The 25,673-nt window shown below is 49.2% G+C and overlaps 1 protein-coding gene and 1 long non-coding RNA gene across 5 annotated transcripts in view; both read left to right on the top strand.

The window, feature by feature from the left end:
• WSCD2 (WSC domain containing 2) overlaps positions 1-16,378 on the top strand; it is a 99,327-nt gene extending 82,949 nt beyond the window's left edge. For all 4 annotated transcript variants that reach the window (XM_059039377.2, XM_067015663.1, XM_067015664.1 and 1 more), the window contains 4 exons: positions 1,323-1,497; positions 5,880-6,044; positions 7,686-7,886; positions 14,267-16,378. In XM_059039377.2, coding sequence (XP_058895360.1) covers positions 1,323-1,497; positions 5,880-6,044; positions 7,686-7,886; positions 14,267-14,619 — 894 coding nt within the window. In that variant the 3' untranslated portion in view covers positions 14,620-16,378. The remainder of the gene's footprint in view (positions 1-1,322; positions 1,498-5,879; positions 6,045-7,685; positions 7,887-14,266) is intronic.
• Positions 16,379-16,830: 452 nt separating this feature from the next.
• Positions 16,831-25,191, top strand: LOC136792731 (uncharacterized). Its single transcript, XR_010837001.1, has 3 exons — positions 16,831-16,941; positions 19,536-19,705; positions 25,124-25,191. It is a non-coding gene; the product is annotated as an uncharacterized lncRNA (long non-coding RNA).
• The last annotated feature ends 482 nt before the right edge of the window (positions 25,192-25,673 follow it).

The raw sequence follows: 25,673 nt of genomic DNA, 5'->3' as shown, positions 1-25,673 counted from the left end.
TCTTTGGCTACGTGCTGTAGCTCATATTTAACACCTGTGAGAAATAAACCAAACCTACCTACCGTGGCAAAGCTCACCAGAACCAGCCACGGCGGTATGACCTTGGTTTGTTACCAGATTATTCCTGGACAAGCTACCAGGGAGAATTCAGCTTCATGGGTCTTCGCAGAGGCAAATTGGACAAAGGACAGTCCAGTGCCCTCCAAATCTCAGGTCCAGCCTGCTCCCACTTAGCTCTTTCATAGAACAGATGAAACAATTAGGAGCAGCTCTCCCAGCAAAGACTGTGGCTACACGTAGGTATCAACATCCTCTTTGGCTTAAAAGAAAGGATTCAGACAGCTTTTCCCAGAGCATGGGCTTCATATCACTGTCAGACGCAGAGGATTTACTCTGGTATAATGCATGGCCCTAAGAAAAACTTTTCTTTTTCAGTTTTCTTTCCAGACCTCCAGGAGGAAGCTGCTTTTCAGTGCTAAAGTATCTTTAACACCTCTCTCCCCTCAACTAATCTCCCTTTTGCAGGAAAAACAGAGTCGACCCCAGGCTCAAGTTCTTGCCAGGCAGAGTGCCTAGTTAGAATTTAATCACATGGTTTTGTTTCTGTAGTATTGGGGTTTACAGTATGGAAATGTATGGAAATGATACTTCTCTACCAGTACTACTTCCAGGAGTAATATATAGTTTCCTTTGAATAGAGAAAGCCCGCGCACAGCAACGAAGACCCAACACAGCCAAAAATTATATATATATATATATATATATATATATATATAAATTTTAAAAAGTGACTTGACACATAAGGAAACAAATAAATGAATTATAGTACAGGAAAGCAAAAAAGAAAATGGTAACTATGTGAGGTGATGGGTGTGGGTTTTTTTTTTTAACATCTTTATTGGAGTATAACTGTTTTACAATGGTGTGTTAGTTTCTGCTTTACAACAAAGTGAATCAGTTATACATATACATATGTTCCCATATCTCTTCCCTCTTGCGTCACCCTCCCTCCGATGGGTGTGTTGACTAGATTGATTGTGGTGATTATTTCACAATGTATACATACATCGAAACATCAAGGCGCACATCTTAAATAGATGCAATATTTTACTTAATTATACCTCAAAAAAGCTGGAAAATATAAAAGCACAGGAGGTACGCAGATAGGGCAAAACCTTGCTGATGAAGCTTGGGGACCCTTGAGTTGGGGAGAGTGATGGAGAAGGGGACGATTGGAACGCAAATCCTGTTCTGCATCCAGAGTCTGGGCTGTCCAGGGATTTGGCGACCTTCTTCCCCTTTCTCTCCCGCTTCATCCCCAGGAGTACCCACTGGCAGCCCTTGCGGGCACCGCCTGCCACTGTGGCTTCCCCACTACGCGATTTCCCCTCCACGAGAGAGAGGACGAACAGCTCTGTGCCCAGAAGTGCAGCGCGGAGGAGTTTGAGAGCTGTGGGACACCCAGTTACTTCATTGTGTATCAGACGCAGGTCCAAGGTAAGCCAGGTCCCCCCCACCCCCGCCCAGCAGACCCCCAGAAGCTCTCCCAGCGGCCTCCCTCCCAGAGATGCTCCAGCCAGTCCATTGCAGCCAGCCTGTCAGCAAGAGATCTGTGCAGGCCAGAGAGCAGAGGGCAGAGGCAGAGGCAGGGCTGGTGAGCGTAGCCAGGCTTAGAGATCCTGCATGGGCAATGGGGGGAGGGCCCCCGGCAAGGTGGGGAGACGGTTCTGAAAACCTTCATCTCTATCCCTTATACTGAAGACCCCCTTGGTGGCTCTTCCTGTAATGGGGGCTGTGAGATTGAATGGGAAAACATCGGAGCCGGGAGTAGGAGACTTGAGTCTTCAACACAGACCCACTGCATGATCCTGGGCAAGTCATATCCCCTTCCTGGCCCTCCGTTTCTCCATCTGTAAAATGAAGCTGTAGATTGTTAGCCTTCCAATTCTAGGATTCTGCAAATTTACCTATAACTTTTTCTTCTCTTTCTCTGTCTCAGTCTCACTCATCCTTTCCACTTTTATCCTTCTTCCTTCGCTAGTGGAACCCACACTCAATGTTTATCTCCTCTTCCATCTATTGGGGTACCAGACTGTGATGATGATGGTGGTGGTGGTGGTGGTGATGGTGGCACTTAGGGACTTTCTTTGTGCCAGACTCAGTGTTGAGTCCTTCATATGCATTTTCTCACTGATTCCCCTCAGCTTTCCTGTGAGGCAGGAATAGTCATTATACCTTTACAGGTAGGGAAACTGAGACTCAGAACAGGTAAAGGATTTGCCTGAGGTCATAGTGTTTATAATATTTCTAGATGAAAATCTTTTCTCCTGATGGAGGCATCATGAACGGTGGTGGCACTTGGAAAGGTGCCTTGCTAGGGTGCTCAGCCCAAAGGAAACCCGGGAAGGATTACCCCAATATCTGAAAAAACTGTCCACCTACGATGTGCAGTCCTATGCCAAGCCTCATCTCATTGAATGATGGGAAGCCTATGATCAGATGATAGCATCCCCATTTTACAGATGGGAGAACCGAGGCTCAGAGAGATTGAGAACTGGCCATAATTACACATCTCCAAGAGTGATTTGCTTTCAGGTCTCTGACTCCAAAGCCCCTGCTAGAAACCTCTAGCCCACAGTGCCAAGGACACTCCCCGTACCCGCTGAAGCCTGGAGAGCTAACACAACACCACTGGGCTAGGCCTCCTCTTCATCTCCCAGGAGCGAGGCTGCCATATACGGTCAGGCAGGTTGAGCACTGCACAGGCAGTGCTAGAAGAAAAGTAATGCCTGAAAACCAGCCTGTGCTCTTCCTGTCATGCCGTGCACTCTGGATGGCAGCACAGCTGCCCAGAGGAAGGGGAGGGAACCTTTATCTCATTTGCACAAAGGTGCTATCAGAGCTAGTGGCTGCTTCACCAACAGCCTGTCCCCTGTTTGGCTTGATGGGGGTACCGGTGGTGGTGGTGGCCAACTGCGGCTGCTTCCATGGCAGCTGAATCTTGCTAAGAGCCCAGTGAGCAGAAATGTCTTTAGCTAGTGTGGCCCTTGGCTTTATTTACACTCTGGTGAGGAAGGATGAGTGTTTGTTAGTTTCCAGGAAGTGTTGGTTACTCTGTACAGAACTGTGTTACCCCAGCTTGGGGGGAGGGTCATACACAGCTTAACTATCCGGTGACCATGAACAGCTTTGATGTGGACAGAACTGACCCTGGAGCCTTTTCAATAGCCCCTGACTGATGGGTTTGTTCATTCCCAGTGCCAGGCCCCAGGCCATTACTGGTGTTCAGTTTCCCATGTCACACTTGCAGGCCCTACACACTGGGGTGGCTTGAGAGTCATGTGGTTCATGAGGCTGCCAAGAGTCTGATCCACGATGGCTGCCATTTATTGAGTACCTACTGTGTGCCGGGCTCTGTCTAAGCTCTTTAGACTGAATTAACTCATCTAATCCTCATAACAGTCCAATGACATAGGTGCTGTTATTATTACCATTTTACAAATATGGCAACTTGGCACAGAGAGGTTGAGTAGCTTGGCCAGAGTCACACAGCTAGGACAGAACAGAGTTGGGATTCAGACCAAGGCAATCTGGGTCCTGAGCCTGCACTCTTAATCTCAGCTTCTCAACATATACTGCAAATACTTCACATGCATTATCCATCTCATCCTGTAAGGTTTATTAGCCCCATTTTACAGGTGAGGAAACTGAGGCTCAGAGAGGTGAAGAGCCTTGATCAGTGTCACACAACTAGGCCATGATCATCCTAGATCGAAACACAGGTCTGTCTGATTCCAAAATTATATACAACACTGCCTCCAGCATCTATTTCGATTTGTGGAGCTTAAGAACCAAATAAACTTCCTTTTTAGTGCTGAAAATAACCACCTTTATCCTCGCCGCCCAGGCAGTATTTGAATGGAGAATTCTGTTTTCCGGGGAATTTGAGGGGCCAGGTTCTTTCTCTCTCCCAACATTTTATTATGAAAAAATGTCAAACCTCCAGAAAAAAATGGAAAGAATTACACAGTGAACCTGCTAGACTTATCCTACAGATTTTACATTTGTCAACATTTTGTTCTGTTTACTTTATCATACATCTCTCCATTTCTCCATCCCTCAATTTTTATTTTTGGATGCATTTCAGAGTAAGTTGCAAACATCATTACACTTCAGTCTGCATATCACTAATTATAATTCAATATTTGCTTATGATTTTTTAAAGTAGTATTTACATAGAGCGAAATGCACACATTTTTTTTTTTTTTTTTTTTTTTTTTGCGATACGCGGGCCTCTCACTGCTGTGGCCTCTGTGGCCTCTCGCATTGCGGAGCACAGGCTCCAAACGCGCAGGCCCAGCGGCCATGGCCCACGGGCCCAGCCGCTCCGCAGCATGTGGGATCTTCCCGGACCAGGGCACGAACCCGTGTCCCCTGCATCGGCAGGCGGACTCTCAACCACTGCGCCACCAGGGAAGCCCGAAATGCACACATTTTAAGTGTACTATTTGATGCCAACTGTGTCCTATGAAATCCACACCCCTGTCAAAATATAAAACATAACCACACTCCAGAAAGTTTTGCATCTAGGCTCCTTTTTGTAATGTGTTCCCATGAAAACCATTCCCAGACACCTACTTGGCTTGATAAAGATGCTTTTGGGTTTGTTTTTTTTCCAAAATCTGCTCTCTTCTGAACAAACAGATTAAATGTGCATGGCGGGGAAGAGACCTGGTCTCTGGCTAGCAGCATCAATACTAACAGCTCACAGCACGTGAGCCCTATGTTAACACTCAACACCCATTCTCTCTTCTAACCCTCCTAACCAACCCCCAGGATGTCATCATTATCAGCATTCCCATTTTACAGGTGAGGAAACCGAGGTTTATTCAGATCCATCATTTTTCCAAGGTTATCCAGCAAGGAGGTGGTAGAATTGGAATTTAAATTTAGGACTTCAGACTTTTCCCTTGAAGGGCTATTGTGAGGAAGCAAGTAAGGATAATAAATGTTTCTTGGATGGATGGATGGATGGATGGATGGATGGATGGGTAGATGGATGGTTAGATGGATGCCAGATAGTATGGAAAGTGCCAGGGAATCAGCAAAGGACAATGTGGGCAGGGTTTCTGACTAAACAAATAATTGTTTGAATTACAGCAGCAGAAAGAGAGAGAGATGGACATAGTACACTGATGATAGCCCAGGGAGTCAGAGAAGGAAGGGTGGGAAGGAAGAAAGGAAGGGAGAGAGGGAGGGAGGAAGGAAAGAAGGAAGGAAGGGAGGGAGGAAGGAAGGGTCCAGTTCAGCAGAGAGCAGGATAATAAGCAGTCAAAGGCAGGTAGGAGGCAGTGAAGACTGAGGGACCAGCGCACCTGAAGCTGCCAGGTCAGGAAGGAGCAGAGCACGAATGAGACAGTGAAAGAACCAAGTGGCTGGCAGGTGGGGGAGTTTGAGGGGAGAGCATGTGGGTGGCGTGAGCCTGCGAGGATGTAAGGGCCAGGCCACACGGGGCTTGAAGGTCAAGATAAAAACCTTGGACTCAGTCCCATGCAGATGGATGGCATTTGTGAGTTTTAATCTGGAGGCAGGTGTGGGGGTGATAAGAGACTCACTGGGACAGGGGAGAAACTGAGGCTGGAGAGAAGGCTCACCCTCCTGGCTGACTTTTATTGAATCCCTACCATGTGCTTATCCTTTTTCATGTATTATCTCATATAACCATTTTCCCATTTCCAAATGAGGAAACAGGTCCAGAAAGCACCGGGTTGCACAGCTGGGTAGTGGCAGGGATGGGACTCACACCCTGGTCCCTTCTGAACAGGCTCCTTCTGATGTGCCCCTGCCACTGACCCCTGTCTGTGCCCTGCCCTTTGCAGACAACCGCTGCATGGACAGAAGGTTCCTTCCAGCAAAGTCCAAGCAGCTCATCGCTCTGGCCAGCTTCCCAGGTGCCGGCAACACGTGGGCTCGCCACCTCATCGAGCTGGCCACCGGCTTCTACACCGGCAGCTACTACTTTGACGGTTCTCTCTACAACAAAGGTGAGGAGGCGGAGGGGAACAAGGAACGGGGGCAGGAGCTCGGGAAGGACCCCCTGAGAGGGCATGGGAATAGCCCTTCCTGAGCACCTACTATGTGCTGCTCAGCTCACCTACGCATGTTTATCGAGAACTACTCTGTGCTTAGTACCTTCCCTTCACTTACATCCCACAAACATTTCCTGAGTATCATGTCCCGGGTACCTCACCTGCTTCCGCCAACGTTAAACACTTATCAAGCACCTACTATGTGCCTGGGACCTTCCCTGCATTTAAGTCATTCCTTCAGCACTTACTGTATGCTGGGCACCTCATACAGGAAACTGAAGCCCAAAGAGGTGACACGATGTCCCAGATCACTCATTGAGTTGGAAACACAGCCAGTGTCTTGAAGGTCTAGTATTGATACCTTAGCATTCTAACTGGCTTTGAAGAGTCCATCCAAATGCCTTAACTCTCATGGGCATGGGAGGCCAAGATGGAGAAGAGCACAGTCTTGGGTGGCAGGATGGCTTAGCTTTGAACCTTAGCTCTGCCTCTCGCTAGCTCTGTAACTTGGGCAAGTTATTTGCTCTCCCTGGGACTCAGTTTTGTCATCTATCAAATAAAACCCTCAAAGGATTATTGAAAGGATCAGTTGTCTACTACATGAAAAGGGCTCAGAGCAGTGTCCAGCACGGAGTCGGTGCTATAGAAGCATCCTCCAGCTACCCAGAACGCCTTTCAGTTCCTCAGCTTTTGAAATGAGAACCTGATCAGGTCCCTCCTTCCTTTTGCTTAATCCTTTTAAGGGCTGTGTAGTCTTTCTGGTCCAGAACTAAAACTCTTCATCACAGCCCCCTCTTGCCCTCTGCTCTCCTGTACCAGTCACTCATGTGCGACACGTTTCTTCCCACCCACCACAGGACCTTTGCACCTGCTGTTCCCACCACCTTTCCCTCCTCACTTGGGATGGTAAATTCTTCCTCATCCTTCAGTTCTCAGCCTAAGCACCTCTTCTCCCAGGAAGTCTTTCTGGATGCTGCCTGACTAGGTCAGTGATCTTGGCCAGGCTGGCTGGGCTGCTCAGCTGCAGTCTGCAGGTTGGACCCATGTCTGTTCCTTGGGTTTCTCACCATCTGGGACCAACAGGCTTCCAGGGCATGTCCTTCTCACAGTGACAGCAGAAACACACAAGAGTGAACAGAAACGTGATGCATCCTGAGACTTTGGCAGAGACCCATTTCCGCCCTCAATCCACTGGCCAAAGCAAGTCATATGGCGTGCCCAGCATCAGTGGGGTGGAGATGTAGACTCCACCCAAAGAGGAATCCTCCAGCACATCACTGTCAGGCCCCTCTCGTGGCATGTAGGCATGATTACTCCTCTTCTGTAGCTCTAACCATGGCAGTGACTTTACATTCATTTATGTCACTATTCAAATTATCTGGCTCTCAAAAACTAAGACCCATGGATGTTTTTGTAAATCATTTTCTCCCTGCACAGTGCCTGGCATGTAGTAGGTGTTCTGTAAGTACGTGAGTAAGTGAATGAGTGGACAAACGAACATCTGAGGATTCCTGAGGGGGTCCAGGAGGGGGTGGGGTGGACCTCTTGTCTCCCTCAGCTCAGTGCCACATTCCCTAACCCCCTGGTTGTGGGAAGGGTTTAAAGGTGAGCGGGACCACTGGCGCAGCGGGAGGACCATCTGCATCAAGACGCACGAGAGTGGCCAGAAGGAGATCGAGGCCTTCGACGCGGCCATCCTGCTCATCCGCAACCCCTACAAGGCCCTCATGGCGGAGTTCAACCGCAAGTATGGCGGACACATCGGCTTTGCTGCCCATGCCCATTGGAAGGGCAAAGGTACTGCTTTGGAGTTGGGTGGGTGGAGCCTTAGGGTGCAGAGGGCAGTGCGAGGGGCTGGGGCTGTCTCCTGCCAGGAATCCAGGAGGGCAGCCTTGAGGGCATGTGTGTAAGTGTCCAGGTCCTGCTTAAGGAAGAGAAGGTGTGCTTTGCACATCCCGCCATACCCACCAGCCTCAGCCTCTGTGAGCCAGGTGGTTGTCATGGCACAGTGGTTAAGGGCATGGGCTCTGGACCAAGACTCCCTGAGTTCAGATCCCAACTCCACCACTTCCTAGAAAAGCTCCTTCACCTCCGTGAACTTAGATTGCCCTGTTTATAAAGTGGAGGTAGTAAAATCCAAGAATTTAACCCTTTAAAAACACTCAGTGGACCCTCGTGTTCAAGAGCCCTTTCCTGGGATCTGAATCCAGCCCAGGGTCAGTGGCTGAGTGGCCCTGAGGTCACCTGTGAGCTCCTAAGATCATCATTCTATGAACCCTCTCAACTACTCTGGATTGGAAAACTCAGAGAGGTTAAGTGACTTGCCCCAGGTATAGCTGGGAAGTGACAGTGTCAGTCTTCGAGCGCTAAACTTCATTAAGATGATCTGAGTTTGATGTTCACTCTGGTGCTTAGTAGATTCCAGAATGGAAGAATGTCTCAGTACAGAACGGCGGCCTACAGTAGTGGGGAGAGCTCCGAAGTCAGACCCAACCTCCTCAAAATCCTATGTCAGTTATCACCCATATCTCCATTACCATAATGGAAGTCACCTCCATGCGTGACCAGAATGTCAGCAATACCCCAAGGTGAGAGACACCCTGGTAGCTAATGCCTGGGTTAGGTTCACACAATAAACCCTGTGTTATGGATGGGGCAAGCTAGCTTCAGGGAGGTGAAGGCACTTTTCCAGGAAGTGGTGGGGCAGGGGTTTGAACCCAGGGACTCTTGCTTGAGCTATGATAATGAGTTAGACTGAACGTCAGTGGCTACAAATCCCCCCGCTCGGAGCTCCTGATGCCGAGTAAGTACTCTGTGAACGTGAGCCCAGCCGACCTCATCCAGCTTCAAGGAACCAGGCTGCTGCAGCCTCTAGGCCCGGGGGTGCTCCCCACTCCTCCAAACCCTCCCCCTGGCCCCCAGCCGCTCCACGCTCCAGCCCCTCCCCAGAGAGAACCAGAGCAGGTGGGACAGCGTTAGCTCAGCCAATCACATTCTTAGCACTGACGTCATGGATGAAAACCCTTGGGCCTGCCTGACCAGCTGTGCCCTGGGTTACCAGTTTGCTCAAGAGGCCTGTCTGTCCCTTCCCCTGCTTTACCCCGTCTCTCAGCGAGGGGGCGGAAGCTTGGACAGGTGATGACATTTGTTCCCAGGGCTAAAGAGACCTCTGAGTTATTTATTTGTAGATCAATCAAAAACAACCACGGGGCTTCCCTGGTGGCGCAGTGGTTGAGAGTCCGCCTGCCGATGCAGGGGACACGGGTTCGTGCCCCGGTCCGGGAAGACCCCACATGCCGTGGAGCGGCTGGGCCCGCGAGTCATGGCCGCTGGGCCTGCGCGTCCGGAGCCTGTGCTCCGCAATGGGAGAGGCCACAGCGGTGAGAGGCCCGCGCACCGCAAAAAAAAAAAAAAAAAGACCACTGTTTGGAGCCAGGCTGAGAAGTCTGTAGGTGCTAACGGCAGGATCCTGTCCCGGGAGCAGATGTTCTGCTTGTCAAGCTGGAAAGGACCTGGGAGGTGGCCGAACCCAGGCGTCCTCAGCCCCAGCAGCACATCAGAATCCCAGGATGTGGGGAAGTCCCAGTGCCCTGGCTGCACCCCAGACGATTACTGGAGTGGAGCCTGGGCACTGGTATTTTTTAAAGCAGTGTGCAGGCAGGCCTGAGAACCACGGATTCATTCTCTATTAATGGGGAAAACGAGTCCCAAGAGAGGCAGGGCCTGCCAGAGTCACTCGGGCACATAATGGCAGGACTAAGAGTCCAGCTCTCCACCTCCCAGGCATCCTACAGCTCCAAGTATAAAAGGAGGGAATTCACATGGGAAGCTCATATGCGACCAGGCACTTAGCAATAATTATCTCATTTAAATCTTCTAATTACCCGAGGAGGTAAGAAGGGCTGCCACAATCACCGGTAGCAGAATACCATCCCAGGAAGGGAGCGAGTCATGTGGCCGAGGCCCCAGGAGTTGAGCGAGCTGAGATCCAAACCCAGGCATTAGCTACCAGGCTGTCTCTCACCTTGGGGTGTTGCTGACATTCTGGTACATTCAGAAGGCTCCCCGGTCCTGGCATAACCCCTCGTCTCAGGTTTAGGCAATTTCCTAATTCCCAGGAGCCATCTTGCCTCTTCCTTATTCAAGACAGTTGGGAGCTTTAAAACCAAAGATAAGGGAGGTGTCGGGACAGGCTGAGCCCAGAGGCTACAGGGGATGGGAAAAAGGAGATTTCAGGACACACACCTCCTATTCGGGACCTGGGAGCCCCTCATTATTCTGGGTTGGGAGGGACCTTCTCCCAGTGCTTCCTCCCAGGCCTGACCCAGATCTTCAAGTGCTCTGCCTGAGAGCCTTCCCCAAAGAACCCCATCCCCACGGACCCCACCCACCCATTCCTCTCATTTGCATTAACATCTGACCCTGTAGGCACTTGAGTTTGAGACCCTTGCCTGCTCCAGCAGCATCAGTATCACTTGGGAATTCGTTTGAAATGAAGCTTCTCAGGTCCCACCTCACACTTACTGGATCAGAATTCTCATTTTAATAAGATTCCTTCCAGAAGCTTCTTGTGAGCTTTCAAATTTGAGAATCACTGCTTTAGGACACCCTCGGCCGGGAATGTGAGGGTTACTGCCAGCTAAGAGCAGAGGTCACCTGCTGAGAGGTCACTCACCCGTGTCCCCCTCCCAGTTATAGCTGGGTCGAGGCTCGTGTCACCACCACCCACCCCCTGGCTTTTGGTTCCATAACATTGATTTTATGATATCCCTGGAGTGGGCCCAAAGCAAAGTTTTATGTGATATGATTACACAAGGTGAATTGTCCTGTATCTGTTTAATGAAACAGAGACCGTGTTTAATGATTCCATGGAGAATTAAATACAGTTAAGCCATTAATCAGACCCCGGTTCCTCCCTTTGACAAGAAGATGAAGCAGAGAGTGGCCAGCCCGTGTCCCGCCAGTCCCTTGTGGGGGACAGTTCCAGCAGAACCAGCACTCATTACCAGTGGTCCATGGCATAGTGTGCCTTTATTACCCAATTTGAAGGCAGCCATCAATTACCGGGAATCCTGAGCTAAATGAGGGCTTTTGTTTTTCATTTTTGTTCTTCTTCATTCCAGCGAAGTCATTAGGAGCTTCAAGTGAGGGACCTTTGCTCTAGGAAGGGATGGGGAGGGAGCAAGTATCTGCTGCCCCAAAATGATGAGCCACTTGGGGCATCTCAGAGATGCTGGGGACCAACATCAAGAATAATTGTAGCCAACATTTATCCAGCGCCTCCTATGTCCCAGGCCTGGTGCCAGAGTCTGCAAATCTTATTCCATTCCATGTGTATGGCGTGTCTAGGATGGAGTTCTTAACACAGTTGCCATGGTGCAGATGGGTAAACTGAGGCTCAAGGAGACCTCCTGACATCCCCAAGGTCACACAGCCAATATGGAGAGGAGCTGGGTTTTGAACCCTGGCAGTCTGACTCCAAAGTCTTCTGTGAACAGACCCCGTGTCTTAGATGACACCTGAAGGTGAGGTAAGCGGATGTAGACTAGGATCTGGGGCGAGAAGAGTGCTGGAGATGGTCAGATCAGGTGCTCTTAAAGGGTTTGCCAGGAGGGCAGGAGCCAGGCTCAGTCTGGGATAAACGTGGGTTCAAATCCTGCCCTGGACACCCACTGTGTGGCCTTGGGCAGGTGGCTTCACATCTCTGAGCCACCTTTGTGCCCGTGTGTAAAATGGAGCTAGAGTAATTCCTACTCTCCAGGCTTCTTGTAAGGGGCACTGCATGAGGTAGTGCGTGCAAAGTGCCCGGCACAGTCCTGGCACACAGTACCTGCTCAGGCAACATACATTCCCACCCCGGGGAAGTCTGCAGTCACAGGGATGCCATGTCATCTCCCCCCCACCTGTGTCCAAGGCCAGGGGCACCATCTGGGGGATCCAGGCCATCATGCAGACAGGCCCTTCCTTTTGCTTGAGGACCACCCTCCAGGAACCTCTTGAGATGGTCACAAGTGGCTAAGCCTGGAAGTCCATCCAGATCTGTGTGTTACTGGGTGACTGAGTGCCTTCTCCGTCCATCTGGGTTTCTGCCATGGGAGCGGCAGTTGTCCTGAATCACCAGGGATGCTGTGAGATGACTCGGGAATGGGGAAATTCTTGCTCAAAAAGTAAAGCAGAGTATACACACGCTAGATTTTTTCCTAATCACACAGATACATCTGGTCTTATAACAGTACGGGCCCAATTAGCTAGATACATTGTAAATAATCTATTTGAAGGATAAATAATATCTTTGTCATCAGCATAAATATTTCCCAAGCGGCTGTGGTGTTCCAGGGGGTCACTGGGGGAGCAGGAGCCTCGCCACAGATTCTGATGTGCTCTGCAAAGAAAGAGGAGCCCTCTATCACATCACAACTTGGCGGTTGGGAATTTCAATTTAGTTCAACAACCATTTATTAAACCCCTGCTGGGTGTGAGGCTGGGGGAGGGAGTGGGGGTGAGGCTGCTGGTGCCTAGGAAAGATGGGGGCCTGGAATCAGGCAGGCCTGGTCTGGATGATGCTTCCCGGCTGTGTGACCTTGGGCAAATTACTTCACGTCTCTGAGCCTCAGTTTCCTCACTGGTGACAAATGAACAGTAGTCTTTTCCTTTCAGGGTAGTTACTATGATCAAAGGAGTTAAGGGGTATCCATCATCCAGCAAAGGATGAGGATTTAGTTATTAAAAACCAGCTGGGCTCCCCAACCCAGCTTGGGAGACTCACTAAGCCTCGTTCAGTAAACATATCCCTCTGGAGGGTACTGGGTGGTGCTGCTTCTGTGAGAAGCAGGGGGTATGGCTTCAGGGTTCCGGAGTACAGGCCCTGTGATTCTCCAGCTGGGGCTCAGAATTGAGGCTGCAAATCCCTCTCTCTGTTCCCAACATCCGCCATGACCCCGCTCCTGGGTTCCCCTTTATCAGAATTTCAACAGCTTCTGGGGCTGGCTGGCTGGCTCTCTCTCTGAGGTCTTCTTCCAGGGCTCTCTGGTGAATTTCCCACATTCTCTTGTAGCCTGTCTCTTGAGTCAGGGGATCCCAAACACACACTCCCAATCTGGGTGACAATCCATCCTGTCCTTTTACCATGGCAAGGGAACAAACAGCACAGAGAAACAGTGTGTGATGCTTCAATAAAAAGCAAAGAAAGAAAGATAGGATAGAAAGGTGTCAAAATGACAATGTAAATAATCTGATTTAAACTGCCCTCAGCCCAGAGGAGGTACCTGCCTGAGCCTGGAGAGTCAGGGAAGATGACATCTCACCTGAGAACAGAATAATCACAATAATAATAATAGCCAACATTTACTGAGCACCTACTGGGTACAGGGCACCGTGCTGAAAATTTTGTATGCTTTTTCCACTTCTCTGTACAAAGGCCCTATTACTATCCTGTGAGAAGATACTATTACTACACAGGATAACTGTTCCTACACAGGATAACTTGGTAGTTAAAAGCCCGGACTTTGATGCCAGACTGTTTGGTTTCAAATCCTGGCTCTGCCAGTTATTAGCTGTGGTGGGCAAGTTACTTAACCTCTCTGTGCCTGAGTTCCCCCTTCTGTAAATGAAGAAAACGATGATGCCTGCCTCACAGTATTCTTGTGAGGAATAAGTGAATTGATAGCTCTATTAGTATATTTATTACACTCTATATTAAGATCAATATATATTAAAATATAAAAATAGGGCTTCCCTGGTGGCGCAGTGGTTGAGAGTCCGCCTGCCGATGCAGGGGACATGGGTTCGTGCCCCGGTCCGGGAGGATCCCACATGCCGCGGAGCGGCTGGGCCCGTGAGCCATGGCCGCTGAGCCTGCGTGTCTGGACCCTGTGCTCTGCAATGGGAGAGGCCACAACAGGGAGAGGCCCGCGTACCACAAAAAAAAAAAAAAATAGAGTAACAAGGATTTATATATAAGTCTGTGCCTGGCATGGAGTAAGCACCAGACAAATGTCATTCTCCCCAGAGAGAAGGAGGGGCTAAGATGTTTCCAGGCAGAAGCAGCAGCCCTGAGGTGGGAGGAAGGGGGCGAGTTTGGTGATCTAAGGGTTAACAGTGGTGGCGCTGTTGTGACTTGCCAGCGCCATCTGACCTGGGTCCTCCCGCTGACTTGGGCCTCCTTGCTCTGTCCACAGAGTGGCCAGAGTTCGTAAGGAACTACGCCCCGTGGTGGGCCACGCACACGCTGGACTGGCTCAAGTTCGGCAAGAAGGTGCTGGTGGTGCACTTTGAGGATCTGAAACAGGACCTCTTCGTCCAGCTGGGCCGGATGGTCGGCCTGCTGGGTGTGGCTGTCAGGGAGGACCGACTGCTGTGTGTGGAGAGCCAGAAGGATGGCAACTTCAAGCGCTCGGGGCTCCGGAAGCTGGAGTACGACCCCTACACGGCGGACATGCAGAAGACCATCTCGGCCTACATCAAGACGGTGGATGCGGCCCTTAAAAGGAGGAACCTCACGGGCGTTCCCGATGACTACTACCCCAGATGATGGGTCGGAGTGGGGCGGGGAGCTGGCAGTCCAGACCAAGCAGGCCCTGGGGACTCCAGACCCCTGGGGGCCCACACCCATCAGTCCCCTCTTCGACTGGGGGACAATTCCCTTGGCTGCTATTGCCCTTCGATGAGTTTCCTGCATGACAAAGGAGGCTCAAGCGAAGAGATTGTGCGGGCACTCCCCACCTACTCACACCGCACCCCAGAGATGGAGGGGGCAACTGGTTTAGGGAGCTCTAGCCACATGGACCCTTCTCTGTCTCCCGTGTCCTTGAGCCCACCACTCTGGGCTCCACTTGTGGGGAGGAGGGCTCATGGGTGTCCCAGAGACAAGGGTGCCCCACCGCAGGTGTTGAGGACCCTGGTGCAAGAGCTAAAGAGAATGACATGGAAAAATGTGGCCCCAGACTCTCCTCCATGCTGAGCTCAGCACCCATAGCTTCCCCGTCTCTGCCCCAGCCAGGAAGCACTGGCGCCAGGGTTTATCCTGGCCACTTCTGTTTGAAGAAAGATTGCTGGCAAGTTTCTCTGCAGCCTTAGGTTTCTGACATTCTGGGTGGGTCAGGGAAGCAGTGGTGCTCAGAGCAGGTTAACTGGGGCCACCGCGTGGGGTCACTGACATCCCAATCCACCCCCCCCCACCAGGTCACAGTGCTCCTGAGAAATGACCCTGTTCCTGTCCACCTCGAGGGCTGGAATTCTTCCCTTTCCTCCGCAGCTCTATCCAGGTGGTGACCCTCTTCCAGGGTCCTCAGGCACCAGCCATTATCTCACCAGGACGGCCACAAGCCACGTGCAGAATCTGAGTGAGACTGAGAGCTCTGGTAACACACCTCTCCACCGTGGGGTGCAACATGTTGATCTGACACTGCCCTTCTGACCCCTACCGATAGGTCCCTTGCTATCCAGGAGAGAGAACAAGAGTGCTACAAATCAGGTGGAGCCGTGAGCGAAAGAGACCCCCACTACCTACCCAGACCATAGACCTCCCTTTGGTCATAGTCCAATGGGGCCAGCTTCTCTTAGGGGTTTAAGGAACGGGGTGAATGGGATGGTTGTTCATGTCCATACAAACGCTGCTCTTTTGATGCTCAGACATCAAACCAAAGGATTCCCGAGGACCTGAATCACTGATCATCTATCTCAGAAAGCATTGAGATCCAGGATCCCATCTCTCCCCCCACCTTGGGTACCAGTGGTTTCACATCCAGCCCACATTTGTGCACCTACACCATCCCCTCACCTTGTAGGTGCAAAAGCCATAGGTCACAGCTCTTTGCTCTTCTGTCTGGAGCAGAAGCCTTGGGGTGCAGCTAAATGCTCATTCCCACATAGCCAAGAGACTATGGAGAAGGCGAGTGTAAAGAGATATATTTTTTTAAGAGGAATATGACTAATACATTCCACCCTTTGGAACGTGGCCATGCAAAGAGAAGGGCCAGGGGATTGGACCTGTGTTTCTCTTCCCTGAGCCCCTCATCTGTAGGATTCGGGCCACCCCCGGGGCCCAGCCAGGGGGCTCTGAATGTATTTTGTACGTGTTTCTTTCCCCCAGGCAAATTTCTACTCTTCTTTCACGAAGCAGTTAGAGGGCTTGGCCTCCCCTCCCTCTTAGAGGTCAGCTCTCTCTGGGAGACTCTGGGTCCAAGACCTGGGCCAGTTCTTTGCTGGTGGTCACCTCAGGCCACCAGCCTCTGTCTGAAGATTCCTCAGGTCAACACCATCATTAAAAACAAGTTTTGTTGATAATTCTACCACGTGATAGAGTGTCGTGTAAGGCGAGGTCACAGATGGGATTTTTTTCTGGTGTGTGTGTGTGTGTGTGTGTGTGTGTGTGTGTGTGTGTGTGTGTGTGTGTAAGAGACAGAGACAGAGAATGTTCTGGGAGCAGTCATTGCTTTGGTGTCTGTGCAACTGTAACTGCCTGTGAAGAACTGTGTGTCTTGGTGTGTAACATTGTCTCTGCTTCTGTGTTCAGCTGCCCTTCTGTGTGGTGATGCTGCATCCCCCAAGCTGGTGTGATGACCGCCCGGTGTCTGATGTGTCTGTGTGCCCTCTCCCAAAAGTGCAACCCAAACCCTGGCACTTGAGGAGGAAGGAAAGCTTTGCATTCCAGAAGTCCCCAGGGTAGGGGACATGCCTGGCCTGCAAGCCGGGACACATAGACTCTCATCCTGCTGTCACCTCCGGTACATTGTGACTCCAGAACTCAAGGAGAACAAACAGGGCCCGACATCTGCTGATGGCTGGGATTTCCTCCTGATTTTTCCAGGAACCCTGGAGGCTGCTGCAAACATATTCCTGGTAGACAATGCAGGTGGGAGAAAAGGATGGGGAGGCAAAGGGGATGGTGGGGGACAAGGTCCTACAGGGACCAGCTCCTCCTAGAGGCTTTCCTCCCTTCCCCCCATCTCTCTTGCATTGGTTTGTTTTCTGGCCATCCCCAGCCCCGTCACTGTTTTTCTTTACACTGCCTCCTGCTCTCAATTTCACTCTTTGTGGTCTCTTTTATTTCTTCCAGCTGCTCATTAAACCTCTTTTCTTTCTTGTCTTCCTCCTCTCTCTCTCCCTCCCCCCATCCCTGAATCTCTCTCTTTCATCGTAATCTCTTTCTTTTTTTTTTTTACATCGTAATCTCTTTCTTTTTTTTTTTCATCGTAATCTCTTTCTTGATTTCTGCTTCTCTTTGTGCAAGCATCTCTCTCCCTGTCTCTCTCTTAATCTCTGTCTCTTTGCCTGTCTCTTGCCCCCCCCACCCCTGTTGTCCTCTCCCGCCTCCTCCTCCTCATCTTCCTGGAGAGTGGGGGTGACTCAGTGGGATCCAGACCCAGTGAGACAAATGCTACCCAGGCCGGTAACCAAGGAAGTGGTTTCCTTAGCAACAGAATCTGCAGGCGCGCGCTCCACTGCCCCATCCCTTAGCTATTACAGTAAGTACTGAGAGGGCGGGGGGGCAAGCCTGGAGATGGGGCAGTCGGTATAGATGCTGCTGTATCGGTCCTCTTGAGAGGGGACAGCGGTCAGAGACCAGCTCAGTGCCTGGCACTTTGGGGACATTCAAAAAAAATAGAGGGGCTGTGGGGTCAGAGAGAGGCAGAGAGAGTGGAGACAGCTGGGGAAGGAGTCCACAGGACCTGGTGACAGGCTGGATTCGGGGAAGGGGAGGTGGCCAGGAAGACAAAGGGGCACGAAGATTCTGTCTGTGCATCTCCAGAAGAAGGTCCTTTGACTGAGATGGAGAACAGGGGGCGGAGGAACAGGTGGGGGTGGGGGGATGGTAAACTGACATAGCTCCCTGTCCCCAAGAGTTCACCATCTAGTTGGGGTGACGTCGTGGGAGGGAAGCTGGCAACAGACACAGAAATATCTCACTCAATTCTCCCTACAAATTGGCAACAAGGAGCCTGGGAGAAAAAAGCACAGCCCCAAGGGTGGTGAGAGACTCAGGGATGGTAAGTAATTTGATCGTGTGGCCCAAAAGTTGGTGGTGACACTTGGATTCAAAGGATCCAGAACCTGTCCCGAAGATGGAAGATAGAAGAAGGTAGAATATAAAGAGACAGGCAGAGAAGGAGACAGGAAGAAAGAGAAAACAGAGGAAGAGAGATTTAAATCATCGATCTGGCACTTTTTCTTACTGGGAAAACAAAAATATGTTCAGTTTTAGAGAAATGACAAAGGGGGAGGGAGGAAACAAAAGCACCCTACAGGATGATAGCTCTTGCAACTATAAATAACTATCCCCAAAGAAAACACCTGTCAAGATGCATTCACTCCCAGGGAGACGGATTGTGTCCCTGGTCTAGGTTGATATTTAAATGACTCAGAGTGGGTTATGGGGGCGAAAGGCAGAAAGTTGGTCAATGTAACATGAAAACCTCGCTCTGCTTTTCCCCAAATGCAATAAAGCATGCAGGCGAGGAGGGCTGTAAATCTGGATGATAATAATATCCGTCCCTGCAAAACCAACATGTTTATTTATCACATTTGCACATTTACTATTTCCCCTCAAATTTACAGTCTGCAATCTGCCGGCGTGCAGGGGGAGAAGCATGGAAATGAGAACAAACTGGCAGAACATCAAGAAGGGAAGAAATGATGAAATATTTATCCCCTCTGTCCACTTGCCCCCCGACCCCAACCCCGGCTGTCTTAAATCCACTTTCAAACCAACGTGGTGATTTATCCAAGCAGTACCATGCATCTCTGTTTCAGGCCTCTGACAGCTAATTGAAATGAAGTCACTATAGAATGGAATGTGTTGCAACAAAATGATTTTTGTGTATTCTGGAGTCATTTGCTAAACAATTACGGGGAATGAACAATCCTCCAGAAGTGAGAGAGAGGGTCGATCTTAGGGGGGACAAGACTTGTGTGTGTCCTAATGTCGGGGTTGAGAGGGAGCAGGAAGCAACTTAGAGGCCAGATTCTCTTCCAAGACCTGAGTTAGGCACCCAACCCATAGTCAGAGTTCCCTGGGCTTCCAAAACGTGGAATGCCCATGCCTTATCCTAGACCTTCTGGATCAGATTTCCCAAAAGATGGAGTCCAGGTGTGGATGCAAAGGATCTGGTGGGCTTGCTGGGAGGCAAAGTCGTATTTACAATTGCCTTGTGATAATTACTGGCTCCGATCTAGGTGCCTCTATGGTAGAAGCATTCAAAGGATTGTTGTTATCCCTACGTGCATGGCTTTTCACGCGTCACGATCTACGCATCCCTACAACTAGCACAGTGCTTGGCACACAGCAGGTGTGACCGAAATGCTTGTTGATTTTCTGAATGAGTGTGTCAAGGACTATTAAAGGATATTCAGAGAAAAACCACAAGTCCTCAGCCAAAGCAGGCCCTTAGCTGCCCTGAATTTTCTCTCCAGTAATACTGAATTGTTTTTCTATTCTCTCACCCCCAGCCTGAGCCCCTAAAGCCGATGGTGTGGTGCAGCCCACTTATACTAGCTCTCAAAAGCCCATTGTGCACATCTCTTCTCAAATTCACATTCAGTGACATCACTTCGGTAGCTTGAAATTGGCCATGGTGAGAATATTTACACCATGGAAATTGGCAACCGCTACAAATCAGGTGAGTGGTTTTTTTGTTTTGTTTGGAGAGCCAGTTGTTAAGTATCTGCCAGCACACCACTGCCCAAAGCACACAGGCACACATGTGCTATTTCTAGTCTTTTCCATGCCTTTATTCATGCTGCCCCCTCTACCTGGAAAGCCTCCTTAAGACTCAGCTCAGGATCTTCCTCCTCCAGGCAGCTTGACCTGATCACAAAGACCAAATTTCATCTCCTCCTCTAACAACTCTGGACGTGGCCGTTGTTGTGATCTCTTCAGTAATCTGGTGCATGTGTCTCTCTCTCAGAGCTCAGGGCATGAGCTCTGTTAAGGCAGGAACCTTGTCTTTGCCTCTGGATTTCCACGTGCTTCCTGGCCCAGATGAGCAAACGTTGACCCAATGAAAGAGTGAATACATCAATTACATTTAACACCATCCACCAGCCTCTCAGCTATCACAGACTTTGTGGTGAGTGGATAGAAGGATCCACCTACCCAGACAATGGCCAGGAAGACAGGAGAATGAAAAACTATTCAGAGTGATGATAGTAGCTAATATTTATTTAGTACTAATTGTATGCTGGGCGCTGTGCTAGGAGTTTCATAGGTATGAATCGTCGCCAGAACTCTGGAAGACAGGGACATCTAGTCTCCCTACTTTACAGTGAGGGAAATCCAGGTTCAGAGAGGTTGAGTACTTTGCCCAGTGTCACACAGCTGGGAAATGATAGATCTGGGCTTTGAATTTAGGCGCAGTCTAGCTTCAGAGTCCATATGTTTAGCCACAATGCTGCCTCTCAGGGGGGGAAATGAGCTCAGAGCCAAGAAGGAAGGGGTGGTTCTCAAGTCAACACAGAGAAGATTGCTGCAATGGGAGATGAGGGAAGAAAACAAATCGTGCAGAGGATTGGCCTTTCTGGGGTTGAGGAACCACGGGGTGAAGAGGAGGTAGAGACAAGGCCGGAAGCTGGTGCTCCAGACAGCTCTGGGTTCTCAGCAGCAAGGTTGGTTTATAGGTTCCCATGGCAACTGCCAAGCAATAATCTCTTACTCCACAGCTCAGTGATTCTCTGGAAAGTCCTTCCTACTCTCTGTCACTACCACTCCTCCCAGCCGACAGAGGCAGGGTGACGGCTTCTTCCCCAGGACAGACTGTGCTGGAGAAGAAGAAATGGCCTGAGACCCTTTCATGATGATGATGGAGGAGAAATTTGAGTGGGGGGACCAAAGAAAGAACAAAGTGGGGCTTAAAACCTCACAGGTCTAATCATCAGACTGGGAAGGGGGTGTCAAATCAGCTTATAAATCTCATGAAAACCATGAAGTGTCTCCCCAGAAAAATGTGAGCATACACTTATACCCATGCATGCAGAGTTGTTTTTTTTTTTTTTTTTTTTTTTTTTTTTTTTTGCGGTATGCGGGCCTCTCACTGTTGTGGCCTCTCCCGCTGCGGAGCGCAGGCTCCGGACGCGCAGGCCCAGCGGCCATGGCCCACGGGCCCAGCCGCTCCGCGGCACGCGGGATCCTCCCGGACCAGGGCACGAACCTGCGTCCCCCGCATAGGCAGGCGGACTCTCAACCACTGCGCCACCAGGGAAGCCCGCATGCAGAGTTTTGTATAGAGTTTCAAGGAGCATTTAGGCTCTTTGGGACCTACAGTAGGAAATTAAAAATCATGTAATCCAGTGGTTTCCAAATTAGGGCAGTGAAACCCTATCTTCAATCAAAACCAAGTGTGAAATCCTAATCTCTAATACCGTGGTTCTCAATCAACAAGGGGGATTTAAACCTGGGGATACCTAGCAATATCTGGAGATATTTTTGGTTTGGGTGGAGGCCAAGGATGTAGCTCAAAATCCTACAAAGCACAGAACAGCCGCCACAACCAAGAATGATCTGTCCCAAAATATCTATAGTGCCAATGCTGGCAAACCCTGGTGTAATATAATAAAAGGGGAGCTGCTCATTCATTCATTCACTCATTCGGTGAAATGGGCAGGGAGTGGGGTATGGAGCTCCTCCAGCATCAGACTAAACTGACTTACCTTTGGACTCAGCTGTGTGACTTGGGACCAGCTGCCAAAGATCTCTTAGCTTTAGTTTCCTCATCTCTAAAATGGAGATTATCATAGAATATAACTACTGGAGTTCTTGTACTGGGCACAGTACTCTATACCCAGAGGGAATAAAAAGTGCAAACGTATTCTCTTTATTATCATTACTATGATTATTCATGGTGTTGTGGAAGACTTTGCAAATGAGGAATTCAGTTTGTAATAACCCGGAAAATTGTCTGCCATTGGCTAACTTGAGGGATCAAGAACAGCTATAAACTATCTGTTTGTGTCCTCCTGAAATTCATATTTTGAAGCCCCAGTCTCCAGTGTGATGGTACCAGGAGGTGAGGCCTTTGAGAGGTGATTAGGATTAGGTTAGGTCATGAGGGTGGGGCCCTCGTGATGGGATTAGTGCCCTTATAAAAAGAAGAAGAGGCACTAGATCTCTTTCTCTGTGCCATGAGAGGACACAGCAAGATGGCAGCCATCTGCAGACCAGGAATTGAGTTCTCAACAGACACCAAATCTGCTGATACCTTGCTCTTGGACTTCCCAGTCTCCTGCCCCTCTGTAAAACCAGGGCACTGAACTGGGCGATCCCCTAAAGATCCAATCATCCCTGGGATGGGACAACTAGGGGCATATGTACAACCTAGAATCACACAAGCCAACCCACTGGGGAACAAGGCCTGGAGGGGGAAAGAGGTTTGCTCATACTGTATTTATAAACACCTACGTTCCCTTTTGTCAAAACTATGGTTCGGAGAACAGTCACCCACCATGAGCCCTTTCTCTGTCGATGGGCTAAGTGGACTAAGGCCACTGGGTCCTGATGGGAGGCTGGCAGGAGCCCGACCTGGGGAAAATCACACCCTCTTCCTTCTCTTGGTTGGTGCCCTGGAAAGCCAGACATCCACCCTTCTCTTGCCTCCCAGGGCTGTGGAAAGTGTTTAATTAATAAACACACCTTCAAAGCAAGCTAGTATTAAAAAGCAATGTTTCAGTGCTAATTATTGTTATCAGAGGCTGCTTTCCACCTCATTAGCGGCATGGATTTGGTAATTGTTAGCTAATCCCCAAGGAGAAACCAGCGCCCCCTCAGGTGTTAGGATTGCATCTTTCCCCAGCAAATGACCTGATTCCCAAGCCACAGGATGGCCAGCTCGTTGGTCTTGGAGCCTGGATGAGGTGCTTTCACCTTCCCAGGTTCAAGTCCCAGCTCTGCCACTTCCCAGGTGTGCGGCCTTAGAAATGTGTTTCATGTTCTTGAGCATCAGTTTTCTGGTCTAGAAAGTGAGACGTGTATGTGGAGAGGCTGACCCACTGAAGGGACTTAATTATTATTGTTGTCAACATCAGTATGTCTTCCACCATGGGCTCAATGTTTTCTTTTGTTTTTTGATCAGCTTTATTGAAGGATATTTTGCATATGACAAAATTTGCCAATTTCAGCTCTACAATTTGATGAATTTTAACCATCACCATATACAATCATGTCACCACCATCACCATCATGCTATGGAACATTACCATTTCCCCCCCAAAAATTCTTTGATACCCTTTGCAGTCAATTCCTTCCCTCTGCCCCCCACCCCATAGCCTCTAGCAACCACTAGTCTGCTTTCTATCATTATAATTTTCCAGGATTTCATGTAAATGGAGTCATACAAGTCTTGCTTCTTTTAGCTAACATAAGGCTTTTGAGATTTATACTCAATGTTGCATATGTAAATAGTTCATTCTTTTTCACTCCTGAGTTGTACTCCGAGTACCTCTTTTTTCTTTTAACCCATTCACCAATTTATAGCAATTTGACTTCTTTCCAGTTTTGGGTTATTATCAATAAAGCTACTACAAATGTTCACATGTGGGTCTTTGTGTGAACATAATGTTTTTGATCTCTTGAGTAGATACGTAGGAATGGAGTTGCTGCCAGATCACAAGGTAAATAGATGTTTAATAAAAGAAACTGCCAAACTTTTCCAAAGAGGCTGCACCATTTTGTATTCCCTCCCGGAGTGTATGAGAATTTAGTTGTTTGCATATTTAAATTTTGTGCAGGGATTCACATGACAAAATGATCCCCTGCCCCATCAGTTGGGGATGTTTTGGACAATAAGTATTAGAATATCTGACTCACAGATATGTGAGCCCCCATGAGAACAGGGACTTTGATCCCTCCCCCTGCTATTAATGGCTGCCATTTTGCTGGACCTGTTCAGAAGCACGCAACTTCCCAGCATGTAATTCTCACACTAACCTTACAGTTTAGAGAACACCATTATCCCCTTTCACAGCAAACTGAGGCTTAGAGGATTAAATGAATTGCTCAAGAGAAGCATGGAATAGTCAGGACCAGGACTTGAACTTTGGTGAGTCTGAGACCAAAGGCAGAGGGTTGAACCACTTGTCACATGGCGTATAGCAGCAGGTGGGGAAGGATGGTGGGGGAAAGATGCTGCCATCTCATGTAGGAAGTAAGACATGGACACAAATACACCAGCACGCAGTTTATTAGAAAGAAACCAGAGCCTTGTGCAGAGTGCTTTGGAGGTCCAAGGAAGCAGAAAATCTGAAATCTCCAAGAGGCCTTTTTTCTCCAGCTCCTTTGTGGTTTGCAGTCCCCAAGCCAAGCTCTCCCTTAATCCAATTAAAACGCACTTGTTTATGCTTATCAGCTCTTTATTTGGTTTGTTAAAAATGTGCAAATTACCCAGAGGCCTCTTCATCCTCAGAACCAAAAGGCATCAATAAAACTATTAAGTTAAATCCAATTAAGCGCAACTGCTGGAACTTGAGCGTGGTAGAGCAGAAGAGAAGGGAAGGAAGGAGGGAAAGGATTTTGCTGGGGAGAGGAGAGATTTCAAACTCCTTTCAAACATTCCGTTGAGTGTGGGCAGGAAAAGGGCAAAAGGATCCACGTCTACCACATGCTGGATGGTGGACTTATATGTAGTGTATAGTTTAATTATGTCAGTAACTCCAACAGGTGGACACGATGGACCCATTTTGCAGATGAATGAACTGAGACTCAGAGAGGTGAAGCTAGTAGTCCAGAATGTCCCACGACTGGGAAGTGGCAAAGGCAGGATTTGAGTCCTGATCTGTCTAAACCCTCTGCCTAGAATCTTGGAATGTCAGAGCTTAAATGATCCTTAGAGGTCGTCTGACCAAGAGCAAGCCTCTGGAAACACACAAACGTGAGTTTCCACATCCATAAAATGTGTATAGCCATGCTAGCCTCCCCGGGTTTGGGGAGGATTCGATGAAGTGTTGTGTGTCTTAAGTACCTGGTACATAGTAGGTACCTGTTATATGCTAACTTCTGATAACTGCATTCCTGTCAAAACCCACCTCCTTCCCCTTCCCTATTTTTTCAGAAAGAAAGGCTGAGATCCAGAAAGGGAACATGACCACCTCAAAGTTACACAGAGACCCCGTGACAGAGGTAGGACTCGAACACAAGTCTCTTGCCTTCCGATTTCGCACCTCATTTCAGAACCTGCACTGCTTCTCCATTTTGCAGATGAAAAAGAAAAGAAAAGAAAAAAGAAATTGAGGCACAAAGTGTAGAAGGCACTTGGTGGCCAGATCATCAAGTTCAATACTGAGCCCAAGAACTTGCCAGCTGCCATGTCCTATATTCTAATCTTGGCACCACTATTCCTTAGCTGTGTTGCTTGGACACATGTCTTGACCTCTCTGAGCACCTGGTTCCTCCTCATTAAAATTGGGGCTCATCCCCCTTGTCCCAGTGAACATTTAGGGTGCAGTGAGGTCAGGCAGGTGAAAGCCTCTTGTAAGCCAGAATGGCTGCAAACAGCACTGCACATGAAACATTTGGGGAATGGCTTGAGCATCTGTTCTTGTAGTCTCCAAAGATCCAGGATGGGTTTCTAATTCCTGGCAACCCTCCGACCCAGGGGACGC

This window comes from Kogia breviceps, chromosome 15 (assembly GCF_026419965.1).
Source record: "Kogia breviceps isolate mKogBre1 chromosome 15, mKogBre1 haplotype 1, whole genome shotgun sequence".
NCBI classification, from domain to species: domain Eukaryota; kingdom Metazoa; phylum Chordata; class Mammalia; order Artiodactyla; family Physeteridae; genus Kogia; species Kogia breviceps.
The sequence above is the reverse complement of the archived record's forward strand: the minus strand, read 5'-3'. Positions and strand labels throughout refer to the sequence as shown.